Source organism: Colias croceus, chromosome 27 (genome assembly GCF_905220415.1).
Source record: "Colias croceus chromosome 27, ilColCroc2.1".
Taxonomy (NCBI): Eukaryota; Metazoa; Arthropoda; class Insecta; order Lepidoptera; family Pieridae; genus Colias; species Colias croceus.
Window position 1 is genome coordinate 5143893 of NC_059563.1, and position 15771 is coordinate 5159663.

General features: G+C 34.4%; 1 protein-coding gene across 19 annotated transcripts in view; it reads left to right on the top strand.

Annotated features, from left to right (window-relative positions):
• The window catches only part of LOC123703764 (serine/threonine-protein kinase MARK2-like), a 194426-nt gene that overhangs the window by 70604 nt on the left and 108051 nt on the right, over positions 1-15771 (top strand). For 13 of the 19 annotated variants that reach the window (XM_045651890.1, XM_045651899.1, XM_045651900.1 and 10 more), the window contains exon 1: positions 13730-14044. The exons of 1 other annotated variant lie outside the window; for it this stretch is intronic. Coding sequence is in view for 2 of the 18 variants with exons in the window: in XM_045651909.1 (XP_045507865.1) it covers positions 1313-1780 (468 nt within the window). In the remaining 16 variants the exon portion in view is untranslated. Of the gene's footprint in view, positions 1-1051; positions 1781-13729; positions 14045-15771 lie in introns of those variants that run through there. 5 more of the 19 variants (XM_045651909.1, XM_045651906.1, XM_045651892.1 and 2 more) reach the window with 5 other exon arrangements.

Sequence of the window (15771 nt, forward strand, 5' to 3'; positions counted from 1 at the left end):
ATCCTTAAACCATTAGATTACTAATACCGGAAACAATCTATTTCTATAATTAATATGTACGCGAAAACATGGAAAATTGGAATGGAAATTTTTGAGATTTTTTCAAATGTTGTGTGCAGAAGGTACTTACATCTGTATGTGTATCATTTGAATGCATTTATTATATAACTATTTACTCGCAATAATATGTTTGTTATTACGAGTGTTAATCTAATAGACGGTTGTTTATGAATGAACAATCATTAGGTTCAGTAAGATTTGTGTTTCCTACGCAAACATGAAATAATAGGTATGTACCTAATATAGACATTATAATAAAAATATACCTTCTTTTCTATTACTATTAACAACCTACGTTCATTCCTAACTAGATATATTAGTATTCGATTTTTGTAAGCGTTAAATTTGTGGAATACCAAGCGATATTTCCGCAAAGTATCAATGGAGGCGAGATAAAAGGATTTTTGGAATAATTCGCCAAAAACAATATTAAGAACATTTTTGTCCCCTCGCTATTATGTAGGGACTAGGGAAATTCGTGTTATCGCGCTTTACAAAGGAAATACCGCGGGTCGCGCTCCAAAGAGGTATTCGTTTAAAATTCCTTCGACCCCGCCCCGCGTTTGTGATAAAATGAGGACGAATTGTGTTTTTAACAATATCACGAGTAAAAAAATAACTTTAGGCGCAGCTCTACGTTATTTTTTACATAACTGTAGGCTATGTACCATGTCGGTCCGTTATGGACGTAGTAATAGGCATAGGAACAGGTAATAGAAAATGCAGTAGAAAACAACAAACGCGCTCATTGCTCATTCCGTTCCTCTATTACGCAAATTACGCTTAACCATGCTCAAGTGATTAATTGCTAAGACGTCAATCCGTAAGTGCGGCATTATCGTTTCAATAAAGATGACTTCACCGAAACATTGACCTTTCGCGGTAAGTCGGATCGCCCACGACTCGACACGCATCCTCTCTTATCATTCATACATCATTGTGATTCTCTATTCTAATGTCGCTGCGAATGTGTTAGTGTGTCGACGACGCTCGCACCGAATGGACGTGCGCACCTCGATCTAGATAAATAACAATAAATTATAACAACCGTCTTGCGACTATTCGTTATCGTTTTTGCCCTATCCGAGCGATGTTTTAATTTCTTTTTCCACAACCGGTCCGACTCGAATAAGCGTTTTCGTAACAACCAGGATTGCAGTGACACAAGTGAATGGAAATAAAAATGGGTGTATAAACTGTGAATAGCAAACTAAACAAGTACCAGGCGAGCAGGAATTTCGAAGCGTTCGGGATGTACGAGGTATCGTGCGTCGCCGGTAACAAAGTAGACGCTGCGTACGCAGTCAAAAGCTTATCCAACGTGATACCACCGGGCATGGGGCACACGGTGTCCGTGCAGCGTCACCATGCGCACTCCCAGTCGTACAAGCACAAACCCGAACCGCCGCCGGTCAGCAAACCGGACGCGATCAAATCTCACGTGATGAGATTGTTGAAGCGGTCGAAGAGCCACACGCCCGCTACCAGGGCGGCAGAGAATCAAGTCGATCCGCGTGCTTTCGATCGACGCACGGTATTCTCGAAGCCGGTAGCGGATGAGCAACGACGAAGGCGGAATTCGGCGGAGCGGAGACGCAGTGCTGACAAAAGAGTTATGGTCACAATTGTCGATGGTCTCCCAGTTGTTGTGACCGGCCAAAATCCGCAAACTCAGCACCCACCGCCCGTGACACACCACAGACACTCGCACAGAGACAAGGTAAGGATTTACATGTAATTTCAAAGACAAACACGTACGTTATCTGCAGGGCTGTGTGTACGCGTGATACGCGATTGTATTCAGAATGTTTGTTTATCAAGCGAAGCGTGTTTCTTTGCGTAATTATTTCTTAGTAGCGATCCAGTGACATAGCGTTGTCTCATAAGGATGTATCGTATTGCATTCAATGGTATGTACCAGTTAATGGTTGTAAGGCGTATATCAAGAGTTATGAATAGTGGCATTTTGATGAAGGCCTAACTGTTATTTAAATGAAATTGGATCGTGTTTGTAAACAATAACAATACTTGAGTGCATATTAATGGAAGTTGTTCCTCTATTTTCAACTCGAGCAACAATACGGGTAAATACTAAGTAGGATTCAATTTGATCTTTATCATAAGAGTCGAAGCGCTCGTCTAAAAATAAAATACGAGAAAGATAACATATCATTACGTTTAGTTTATTTGCATTCGTGTTTCGTTGTCTTTAACGTGGATCGTCAATGCTGGGACTATTTATCAGGTAAATTGAATTTTTCAATGGCTCCCTGACACGACTTTAATTTTGATCTTAACACGTTACGTTTGAACCGGTATTGAGGGTGTATTTATGGTGAATACAGATCGAACTTGTTTCTTTTTTTTATTTTTATTGTACCTTACTGGTTTTTTTTGTAACTTGTAAGGTTGACGTGTGTTGTTGTTGTAAATATGTATATGGGATAGATAATTTTTAGTAGTGGTCGTGTAATTATAGATTTTATTTGCGTAAACTCGATTTAAGTTATATAATGCAAAATGAGTTCCGGTTCGGTTATTATATATTAATGTTGGAACAAGAAATGTTTTAATACGCATGACGATAACTTGTAGAATAGTCATTTAATTAAAATACATACACAGAAATAAGTTTACGAGCAATCTTACCAAGATATTGCGATAAATGGGTATCGAATATTATATCAATAAAAACATTTTATCTTTGTAAGTTTTAACTACACATCTCAAAGTACTCAATCGTCACTCGGTTACGCGTAAAATTTTATCTGCATATCTAAATAAACCGTGATATTATACACACGTGATATCCATGTTATAAAAATAATGTTAAAGAGCAGATGGTATATCGTTAAATTGTTGTTATCTCTATAATATGAGTTTATATTTACACGAGTATAAGCCAGTAAATAGTGTGAACTTTCTTCAAATATTGCACGTAATGTGTTTGACTTTGTTTATAATTATTAATTAATTATTACTGTATTTAACGCTTCGTTTAGTGCAGATTGGATATATTTAAAATTGATGCATTTGTTGTTAATGTAACAAGCGGTTTTATCAAGTACTAGCTTACCGCCCGCGGCTTCGCCCGCTTTGACTTAAACCTCATAAATTGTATACCAAAACCTTCCTATTGAATCACTCTATCTATTAAAAAAACCGCATGAAAATCAGTTGCGTAGTTTGAAAGATTTAAGCATACAAAGGGACAGGGACAGAGAAAGCGACTTTGTTTTATACTATGTAGTGATTTTGTTTGATTTAATCGACTTGGTGTTTGTTTATCATCATAGGTAAATGGTAATGCTTTGTTCGCATGGTAGGTAATTTATGTATCGTCAATTAGTAAATGTAGATCTAAGCAAATCTCAAGCGCTTGTCTTTTGTGGAATAAAGCGATAGGCTTCTTAGTAATCTATGAAGTTTATCTAACTAGGAATGGTGATGTATCACATGTACATTGTACATTCATCTGATTATAAAGGGACTACATATACTGACATTATAATTATAGTTCAGTTTATATGAGTTGGTATTTACGTAGTATTAAATCTGCCTTACATTGCAACAAAATAACAATATATTAAAAATACTAGTGTGATAGATTTTTAAGGTACTTAGCTCCTTCTTGAAGCAAAGTTGGTTCTGCGTTGTTTCATAAGCTTTTAACGAAACTTTTGGTGCAAAAGTTTTGACTGGTGACATTGTGATGGGGTTTGGAAAATGTCTATAGAAATTCCGTATACATCCTATTTACATATTTACCTGTTCTTTTATATTAAATACTCTATTTATTATTATATACTTAAACGTTAAAATACTTGGTTGATAGATATAATATGTGAATACTTTATTTTTGTTAATTTCTTTACCTATATGTTCACTCGTCTTGCCCATGTAAAAATATGTTTGTATCAGCCAATTTTAAACTGCATCAAAAGCGACATAACTAAAGCGTATTAACCTCAATATGTAATATATAAAATGGTGCACATTTCGACCGTTTGTTCACAAATTGCCGTCGAAAATTTTTGTACGAGTCGAGAGCACGGAACGTTGGACGCAGGCAAGCGAAATTCGCTTTGGTCAAAAGTGATAGTGTGAATAATTGATTGGCGGTTAGGGTTGTCACTTGCGAGATATTAATTAAAAGTAGTTACGACTATCTATATTGTAATATCATCTGTGAAATGGTATATTAAAACGTTTCCTTTAACATATTATGAAACGTGATTTGCTTGACTTTTGTTCATTTCATCGCTGAAGATATGCCTGAAATAAATGATAAAATAAGTACCCAACACAGCTTACAATAAATAATATAAAACAGCTCAGCTTTAAAACATGTATCAACACATATATATGTACATACATTGTAGTAATCAATCCCTTCAACTTAACTCACCATATTTAAATTAATAGCTTAGCTGCCTACGGGATATTTAAATTATTCTCCCATCCGGCAGCCCTGGCGGCAATCGCCTATTAATTCAGATTATATTGAGGAAGCATTCAGCCAACATTTTTCAATACAGCCTCTCTGTTAATTGCACTGATTTCAAGTGATTTATTAACTTTGTGAGTTAAAAATATTGGCGCGCCAATTTGGTTTCGTTTGACGCAATTTTTGTGAAATAAATTTTTTGAAGTGATGCTTTTTGTGGAGTGCAGTGGTGTTGTAAAGTTGTATGGTATATGGAAATTTAATGGAATCTCGTTTATTTATATAATGGCATTCTATATACACTGACATCTACAACTCTGCTGTGAGTTTTAAACTTAAACATATTGTGTTTAATAAAAATGGGAGGTTTCTATTTATCATACTTTAAAATTACACATTACACAGTACATTTATTGGCGTATCATATCAACCAAGTCTCTTATTTAGATCATAATATTCGAATTTGACAATCAGCAAAACTCAACGTGTCTTTACCAAGTATTCTATACGTTTAGGTAATTATGCATTCCACTAAAATACTCTTCAGCTTAATCATCACAGTATACCTACTTATCTAACGCGATTAGTAATACGACACTATCGGTGCTAACAGCTGTGCGGCTTGAGTCGGCTTGACGCATCACGACCGCACTGATGGTTCATAGATAAGTTGGACCGTGGACTTGACTGAACCAAGGTCATATATCTACTAGCTTTCCACCTGCGGTCTAAGAAATTGAACAGTATTTGTCATACATGGAACATTTTTAGTATGTGAATATAGATGCGATAGTAACTCTGTCTGTCTGTCTGTCTGCTACTCAATCACGCCTTAACTACTGAACCAATTTGCATGAAATTTGGTATAGAGATATTTTGATACTCGAGAAAGGACATTTTACCCCGGTCCATAGTTAAGGTTTTATACATAAATGACGTAATTGAAAGTTGGAAGCCACATTTCAATCGGCCATGCACCACTATGCCCTAATTAATGCTAACACCCAGAATAGGTAACAGGAAACGTCTAAATATAACATGACACGTGCCGAAACGCATCGGTGCAAGGAACTTGGATGTTTGTTTGTTGAAACTCTTAGAGCTAGCGCGCAAGAGCAACTTTTGTCTCCGCAACTATTTTGTCTCTCCCATCAACTCTATGAGGAGTTGCGTCGCTACGTGCGCGCACTTTCATACTAGCCCGTAGGTGGGAGAGACAAAATAGTTGCGGAGACAAAAGTTGCTCTTGCGCGCTAGCTCTTAACTTTGTGTGTGGTTTAGAGCATTATCTGGGTATGTAAGTGGGCCGCGCGGTTTCACTCGCAGACGAACCCGCGGGGAATATGAAGTATGGCTATAGCTCATGTATTTTCTGATGTACAATTTATATATTAATTACTGTGAGTCCAATAGTTTTTCGTGATAGTGTAACAAATAATTCGTGTTTTAATCTTTTTCCTGATCTTTTATTGACTTGTATTTTTTTCGTGCTGAGAAAGTAATTAAGTTATCTCGTATTTCTTTACAAAAGTAATTATGATACGCGCTCATTGAAGTAAATCACAGTTGCATAATCGAAGCGAAAATATAAATATACTCGACTTGATCCATTTTAGTTCGGTTTATATTTAGTCGACCGACTTGGTGTGTGTGTATGTGTGGGTGTAGAGGTGTGTATTGAATTATATATTATAGACGATAGTGTGGGTAATGTTTTTATTGAGTTTCAATTATAGATTGTTTGGTATCGTTTTATATAACACTCGGCGTTTTAATTTGTGACTTTTTTTAATGTGTAAATTAGAAAATGGAGGTACCTACTCGTATAAAGACTGTTTCGTTTTTGCTTTGATTTTTATTTGATACGAAAGAACTCTTAAATATGTTTAAGTTTAATAACTGATCTGTTTAATATGTTATACTAGCTTACCGCCCGCGGTTTCGCCCGCTTTGTCTAAAACCTAATAAATTATATACTAAAACCTTCCTCTTGAATCACTCTATCTATTAAAAAAACCGCATCAAAATCCGTTGCGTAGTTTTAAAGATTTAAGCATACAAAGTTACATAGGGACAGAGAATGCGACTTTGTTTTATATAATATTAGGTATGTAGTGATGAACAACGTAGAGTTAACACAGTTTGAAAGACATATTTACAACGTGTCCAAACTTTAAAATTACTTAGTTTACCGTAATAGAAAATATATAGGTATGTAACTTATTAGGTATATCAACTGTTACTTTGTAGCAGTTACATCTGCATCGTACACTGTACAGTCGAATCTATGTGAATAAATATTGGAAAAATCATCACGAGTTAAATTCAGCCAACAATTCTCGTCTGTTGTGTTTTCATCTGTTTTTGACGTTTATCTTAACTGTTAAAAATCCATTCTCGTATCAGATATCTTATAATATCTTATCTTATTGAGACGAAGATTAACCCAAAGATACCACATGGAAAAGTTACCTTGATAAACTATGGTTTTTTTACTATCTTCCGTGTCTTTCTTGGCGTTGATCGATATATAATCAACTAGCTTTCCACCCGCGGCATCGCCCGCGCAGTCAAAGAAAAACCCGCATAGTTCCCGTTCCCGTGGGATTTCCGGGATAAAACCTATCCTATGTCCTTTCTCGGGTATCAAAATATCTCCACACCAAATTTCATGAAAATTGGTTCAGTAGTTTAGGCGTGATTGAGTAACAGAAAGACAGAGTTACTTTCGCATTTATAATATTAGTATGGATGTCACTATATTATATTCAATGTCTATTGTTAAGAGCCAGCGCGCACGAGCAACTTTGTCTCTGCAACTTTTTTGTCTCCGCAACTATTTTGTCTCTCCCACCCATGGGCTAGTATGAAAGTGCGAGCACGTAGCGACGCAACTCCCCATACAAATTGATGGGAGAGACAAAATAGTTGCGGAGACAAAGTTGCTCGTGCGCGCTGGCTCTAAGAAAACAATATTATAGAAATATATTTCTCGATTGAAGTTGTAAGTACGCGCGTCCTAAATATAAGATGAATGAAAACAACATTTTCAAACGCGTCGTGATAAAATATTTTCCTCTTACGGCAAAATTTTATTTATTGTGTTTGAATATCTTCTGTTATACGAGTGATAAGATTAGCAATTTCACAATAATATATTAACTTTATTGTATGTCGTTTAACAATAATTTTAATTTATGTTAACTACGAAAAAACTCAAAATATAGAGAATAACACACATTATTCCTTTTAAGCTATTGCATAGCTTCTATCGCGGGACTTGAGCGCGGGGACCAAATCGAGAAATTCCGTAACGAAAAAACTTCACGCTCCCCACTCCGACGGGCTCGGAGGTGTGGCTTGAAGGCATAGCATGCAATAGCTTTACCGCGGCAGTCCCCGAGTGACACTCGTCCTTTTTATTTATTGAGCTTCAAATGAACGTCGAATTAATGGAACTTATTTAATGATTATACACTAGTTAGTATGTATGGAAGACTTAATATTAAGCTTATATATTCATTATTTTTCACGTGGTATAGTATACATTGAGAAATTATTTGCATTGAATACTCGTAGCGACATTTACTCGGGCAAAAGTTGGTAATACAGGTGTCGCCATCTAGCGGGCAATAGCGAAACTAATGTAAGCTAATGAGCTTAGACTTCAGACTAAAGTTTAGAGGATAGCCATGTATGATATTTCGGTTTTCTAGTTAAATTTGTTTGTGTTATAATAATAATGGTGTATAATATTTTTAAATATGTACACGTAGAATGGGTAAGTTTGTAAAGCAAAAATATAAAATGATTCTAATAATACCTACCTTTTTTATTTTAATTTGAATAATTATGTAGAACTTGTAACTTAATAAAAAAAATCTTCTTTCTTGAAATGAACTACAGATTCAAATAAAAATATTAATACTGTATCTGATTTTAGTTGAGGTACTGCCCGCTAGGTGGCACTGGCTGTATCTTCCAATGTTCGTACAATATTTAACCACTACTAAATAATACATATTTGATATTTGTGTTTAACGTTTAATATTTAATATATTATTTTAGTGATTATCTAGATTAAATAAATTTTCAATCATTTTAACGTTTTTTTGTACGTAAGATGTATTGTTATAAAATGTTGTGTTACAATATCATAACAAACACAGATATTTTGTTATCTTGTGTATTTGTTATGTATTACATAATGTCATTAAATAAATACTTCAACACTACGAAATACAAATAATCTGCGTTCAACTGTTAGTTGTTGAACTCGTTCGAAACTAGATGGCGCTATAGCCTATGGGTATAGGTAACGTAACGCTACTGAAAAAAATATATTTTATGTTTTTTTTTTATTAGCTGCCACTACCATTCCAAAAAGGCCTTTTAGATACTTTATAAATAGCTGCTCATCTCTAAAATACATAATATTTTCAGCTTTTTTAATCAACAGAATTTGTACATACCTAAGTAGGTATTCAGTAACTTTATAACATGGATATTAATTATTAGCTACGACGAGGAAGATAGTATATTATAATTAACTAGCTTACCGCCAACGGCTTCGCTCGCTTTATATACTAAAACCATCATCTTGAATCACTCTCTCTATTAAAAAAACCGCATCAAAATCCGTTGCGTAGTTTTAAGGATTTATGCATACAAAGGGACAGAGAAAGCGACTTTGTTTTATACTTTGTAGTGGAGGAAAAATTGGTTTATAATTTCATTTCTAATTCGTACAGAAAATTATTAACAATTAAATAGTCTAATTATGGACGAAATGAAACACGATTTATTCATGATGACCTTTTACAAATGGCCACTCCTACATCTAAATGTTTTTTTTTTTAAATCATTACTTTAAATTCGTTTAATTATACACGGATATATGACGCTGTTGTGTTAGTAAAAAAAAGTGCTATAATGTACGTACTCGTATTGTATGGCCAAGTGCCTTAAGGCAATAATCAGGTATATTTGGCAACTTTTAAACGTGTTTCGGGATCTAGTTTTTGCCGACTTCCATAAACGAATCACCCACATCCAGGCATGGGTTCAATGACCCTCATTATGTATTGTACATATACACATCGATTATAGGCTTTATCAATTACAGAATAGAGTAGATACTTTTTGCTGTGTGTATGGATGAGATAATAGTTAATGTTACGGCTATCTTATGATCGTCCTATTAAATTGTATAACGTGAATTAAATTGCAGTTTTTTACGACTTTATGGGGCACTTGTCGTATTTTTAGAGTATATTGTGATTGATTCGTGTGTATAATTATAATGCCTATTTCTACGTCTGCTTCTCTTTACTATTTTACATTATTTTAGCATACAATAGTCTACGTGCTGTCTTCAGTCTTCACATCCTAAACATAGTAAAGTGAAATTGAGCTCTAGATTACTACAAGTGTCATCATCTAAGTATGTAATTACTAATTATGGATCTAATTACAAATAGTTTTTGTAATACCCATCGAGATATCGTGAACCTAATGATGTGTATTGTATTTTTTGTACCCGATCAATTTTTAACTCATTCAAAGTCTTATATAAAACATTTTATTATATTGTACGTAGGTATAATCAGTTGACTGTGCGAACGATTTCAAATGTAAACATAACAAAAACAAACAAACAGATTGATAAAAGCAAATACATTGTCCAGATTGCGAGAGCAATTAGTGTTATCTGTACGTTTTGTTTTCTTATTTTGTGGTATACCGTATACGTTAGTTTTATATTGGCGCCATTTTGTTTTCGTAAGGCTTGTTTAGATACGGTTTTCGTCATTATACTATGATAGGTATAGGTCGTATTTTTGGAATATCTACTAACTATTTGTGTTGTAAAGAATTAGGAATTGTTTGGGTTTGTTTTCGGTCTCAGCATTTACATGACTTATATAAGGAAAAATGATTTTAATATAGAGAAGGTTATCACTTATCAAGTTGGGATTTTATCGATATTGACGGAAACGATTTTAGTTTCTCATATCACCATCATCATATTAAATTTTTATAAACAGTAACTTTCATCTGAGAAAGATTAGTTAAGTACTTTGTTTTCAAATATATATAGATACTAACTCACTTAGATATCTCTATTTTAATATCTCTCTTACATTTAAATCTTATAAGAATACTATACCGACACGTGGTTATAGAGACCGGTGCCCGCGATTCGGTATAACATTACCTGCGCCTGCGTCGCTCGGTGACTCATCTGTACAGCTCCATTGGCGAATTCGACACGAGAATATCGCACAAAACTTGTAACACGAGTGCTGTACGCTTTATAGGCAGTAGAAGTTGTTATAAATTGTGTAAGTTTTTGTATCTACATTGAGAAGTTGTTTAGTGTAAATCAATATCGTATTAGGTATATTCATCCTGTACAGATTTTTTATTTGTGTAATTTAAGCAAACCAAGAATAAACTGACAACAATGGATTATATATCTTATGCGTTCGAACATAATATCTGTTAAATAAACTTTTTAACTGTGCAAGGATAAATGATCACTGTAGGATATATGAAGTAATTTCACTCACACAAATAAAAATAATTGATTCATTCATTATATTAATTATAACGATTTAATTACAAGTATAATAATCGTTAATTAAGAGTAATTGTTTCAGCCTTGGAACGTTCACTGTTTGGCCTCTCTCAAATAATTTTTATAATTTAGTTCAATTATGATGAAAATGTTGAAAATAATAACGATGAAAGACACGTGGAAGTCAGTTATGAATTATAATAATAATATACTAATAAAGCCCTTTATTCTGAAATCAGTAAACAATTCAACATAATCTAACACTATACATAAATAAATTTTAGTTTATTTTACAATATGTCTCTAATTTCAGTGTGCCTGTTGGCATAGGCCTCCTCCAAAAACTTCCACTGGTTTCTGTCATTTGCCACCCTTCTCCACTTTGCACCTGCCATCAGTTTCAGATCGTCTTCCCATTTTACTTTTTGCCTTCATCTATTTCGTTTTCCATCTCTTGGGTACCACTCTGTTGTAGCCTTGCTCCATTTTATGAATTAGATACTTATATTTTCATTAAAATAAAATTTATTGTTGAACAGTCACGTCGATTCGTAATAAAATCTTGACTATCAATCGACATCGAGTGGGTTGAAGATTGACAATTGAGTTTTATTCGATTGTGAGAAATATGCATATTATCTGATAAAGTAACGGTGCATTGAATTTCTGTCAATAAAAAAGTGATAATCAAAATTAGTCATTCAGGTACATTCTTACTTTGTACTACTGAGAGCGTAAGTTTTGAGCATGATTTTTATGTACGCTTGAAGGATTTTTAAAAACAACTGACCGTATCTTTATGAAATTTAACACACCGTGTTATTTTAGTCTGGTACAAATGCTATAACGTACGCATACTTTTACATATTTTTTCATGATATAACGTGAATTCACGATATGAAACTAAATATAAATAAATACAATTAATCTCGTGAGTTCTATTATAATGGAAACGCACTTTATTCATGGTCACGTGATCCTACGCTCAACAACCTAACCTAGATGTGCACTAAGAAATGAGACCTGTTTTTGTTTTAGCTATAATAGTAAGCTTGAATCAGAGGTTGCTATCGTTTATATCTCATTATTATTTTATTAACAATTTATGAATAATAATGATGTATTTTTAATCTCTTGTTTTTATTGTAGTAGTGTTTTATTTTTATGATATACGTTTGTAAACACATTATTTTTAAGTTGAAAACATACTACCTAAGAAGTTGGACAGATTTCGGTGACATTTGCGTGTGCATTTGTGCATAACTTTTTAAAATATTATTTGCATCCGATATGTGACGTTGCAATACATTATGATTTTATTTCTGGTGTAATCTGAGTAAATGTTTAAGTGTAAAGATAAATGAAGATAGTATTCATTTTTCACATAATGTAAGAGCCTGTTGAAGATGTGTTGTAAACATAAAATAAAACGACACCGCCAGTGATTATTGCTAATTTATAAAAACACTATGTAGGTAAAATGTTCCAGGTAGTAGCTGATAATTAAAATGCACAATCTATCGACGCAAAAACCGGCTCCATTGTAAATTATAATAAAACATGAGTCAATGGCGATGCTCTTAGTGGTGTAAACGGATGTAAAATGTATAGATTGATGTGAATATATAGGATCTAGGTATATAGCTAGATTGTTTTTTGTATTGGGTAAACGAGATTTAGTGGTGTATAGCGGATTAGTCGTTGATTTATTTCTGATGAAATGTGAGCAAGAGGAGACGCTTTTATTATTTATTAGATAAGTAAATTGAGCAATTAGGAAATGTTAGGTATATCGAGGTACGATGCTTGGAGGAATTAGATGATAGATCTTTGTGGTAACTGACTTCATACGATGCACAATGCACATATTATAATTGTGTAAACTGAAGAAATGCTTTCATTATTGGTTAACAACTGGAATCCTGATTACAAAAAAATGTTTTCTGGACAAATATTTCAGGACAAAAAGGAAGTTAACTTTATATTGTATTTTATCTTGACATGAAACAGGGTTTCAACGATGTACCAGTAAAACCGTCAAAACAATCTATTTTACCTTTTCACTCGTACGAAGTACGAACGTGCATTAATTTAATTCCGACACAGTTCACCCGTAACGTGCGAATGTTCTCATATAAAGTATATGTAAACAATGCAATGGGACCCATCAGATACCATTTCCCTTCCTAAAACTGTACGAGAACACGAAATGTTTTCATTTTGTAATTAAATGGTTAAATTAATAGAACGAAGTATGGTAAGAAATGCTCAATGTTATGATAACATTTTTATGTTTAAAGGCGATATGTTACCTGTTTTATTTTAATAAAGTAAGGTAAGGTAACTTCTCTGTTAATATAAGAGAAATAAATGTAACATTACATTTGTGTAAAATACCTTGTTTCAATTTAGTACGTCGTTAAAATATTTATTAACATCGCTTACACTATAATGACGCGATAATGACTATCGAAACCAACTTAACTGTTAATATATCACTCTTCCTAGAGACCTACAATTTCGGCTTATCTTCACGTCATATGTGGACTTTTCTTTCGCGCTCCTCACCCCTTTCCCCCGAAGGCTGATAACCGGGTAGGCGCGGCGGCGCGGGCGCAACTACCTTCAGTCTCCCCGCAGATGTGACGCGGAGCGCACGTCTCTCTCGATAACGAGAATTTTTTTATTCCATCTCAAAAGTGTTGTGTTTCATAGTGAATGTGACCGCAGTTGCAAAGTGCAAAGGATTTCAGTTGTTCCAGTGATTAATATATAGTTTTCTGTGTATGTTCATTGTGTCGATACCGTTGCGTCTCGCTCCAGCGATTCGGTTAATAACTTAGATCTACAGTGACTGTGTAATAGCTTGACTAAGATTTAATACCGTGAAAAGGTCACTTACCTTGATCGGATGTAATTGAAGGGTATTATTGGTGACAGTTTCTGGTTTTGCTCAGGTATTCAGAGACACTACATCTGGGCATGTGTCTATACGATTGGCTATCAGTCTTTGTTTCAGGTTTTAGTAACGTTAATTTGTTGTTCAAAATGTTCAATATGTTTTTCGAACTCATCGTTTTATGAGGAATAGGTACACATGTGTCGCAAATTGGTACTTATCAAGAACAGTTATATTGACTCGCGAATTCAACTTGATCAATAGCGAATGAGTCATGTTCGATCATCTTGTCGAAGTATTGCGGCTATCGAGTTTTTTTCTATATAATTCACGCTTGAAAGATTTCGATTCGGCGCTCGTTGGAAGGTTTTGTTTCGGCCGAGTGAAACGGCAGCAATTGGACCTTGATATCCGGAGTTACAGTAACAAGCACAATGCCTGTTTGGCTGTTGGATGGATTTAAATGTGCAATTTGTAACTACCTTTGGTACGATTGAGGTAAATAGGTAAAGGTGATTTTAACTTTGGGAGTGTGGATTGGTTACCTTTGCAATGGTGGATAGCATTGAACTCAGAAGTTGGAAATTAAAGTCTAGCTCAATAGGATAAATGACTTTATAACAAAATAAATTTGTAACAAATGTTATCAACAAAACTACATAAATAAATTTAAAAGTAAAATTTTGCCAGATTTAGCATTTTAGTATAAACAAGATAAATCCAAGCGAATCGAGGTCACTACTCACCCTGCCCCTCGGGAAGAGCCTTCACAGTTGTATGGTTAAAGTGAAAATTCCCTCAACTCGCGCTCGCTGAATACGATCTGACCCAGATACCCGACTCGGACCGCGTCTCGACTCGCCGTCTGTCGGGGAAACTGGCTGTTATACTACCCCTTTATGTAGACACTCGTTGTGTTACGTGCTTGATGTGCTGTCAGACACTTTTCTATTTGTTTGCACTATAGCGAAGGCTTAGCCTGAATTTTAGCGTGTAGAATGCAAATTTGCTTAAAATTTGTCAGAAAATGCTCTAGAAAATGAATGTTAGCATTGTGCTCGTTATTTGAATCATTCTCATTTCACCTGTTCACATATCTGCATTATCTACGTATGCACATGTATATAAATTTGTCCTATTTACAGAGCAAACATCACTTATTCTTAAAATGAAAGCGTTAAAGTTTACAATGGCGCGGACCTGATAATCACGTCTAAAAAAGTAACCACTTGTTTTCTTATCGTGCCGTTAAAGGATTTATCAGTCTTTGAAGCGATAAGTGATAACACCTGATAGTGATAGTGTGATAAGGTCCGTGTTTCATGGTGATGTCACTCTTTGGAAATTAACGTGAATTGATTTTAAGTTACATATCTGTAACTACTTTAAAAAACGAGACCAAATTTGTACCCTTGAAGCACTCGGTTAAGTCGCGGAATATTGTTTAGACATTTACGGCACAAGTGATAAAATTAAATGAGTTTTTAAGCATTTGTCAACGATAAAATTTAAACGATGTTTTGTTAATGCTACAGCCAATACTATTCTAGATTTTATTATGCTTGCAGATGTTCGCCCAGTATTGTACTTAAAAGTAGAGAGATTAAATGGTCTCGTATAAGTCCTCGCTCTGAGGTCAAGTTGACCTTAACACCGATAAGCTGCACGATATTATACTATTTATCCGATTTATTGTGGCAACGTTTAGCTTTTTTGCAAAGTATAATTCTTTCGAGTTTCGGGCACTTCACGAAAAGTCTTGGATCGAAAAAATGATAAGCACAG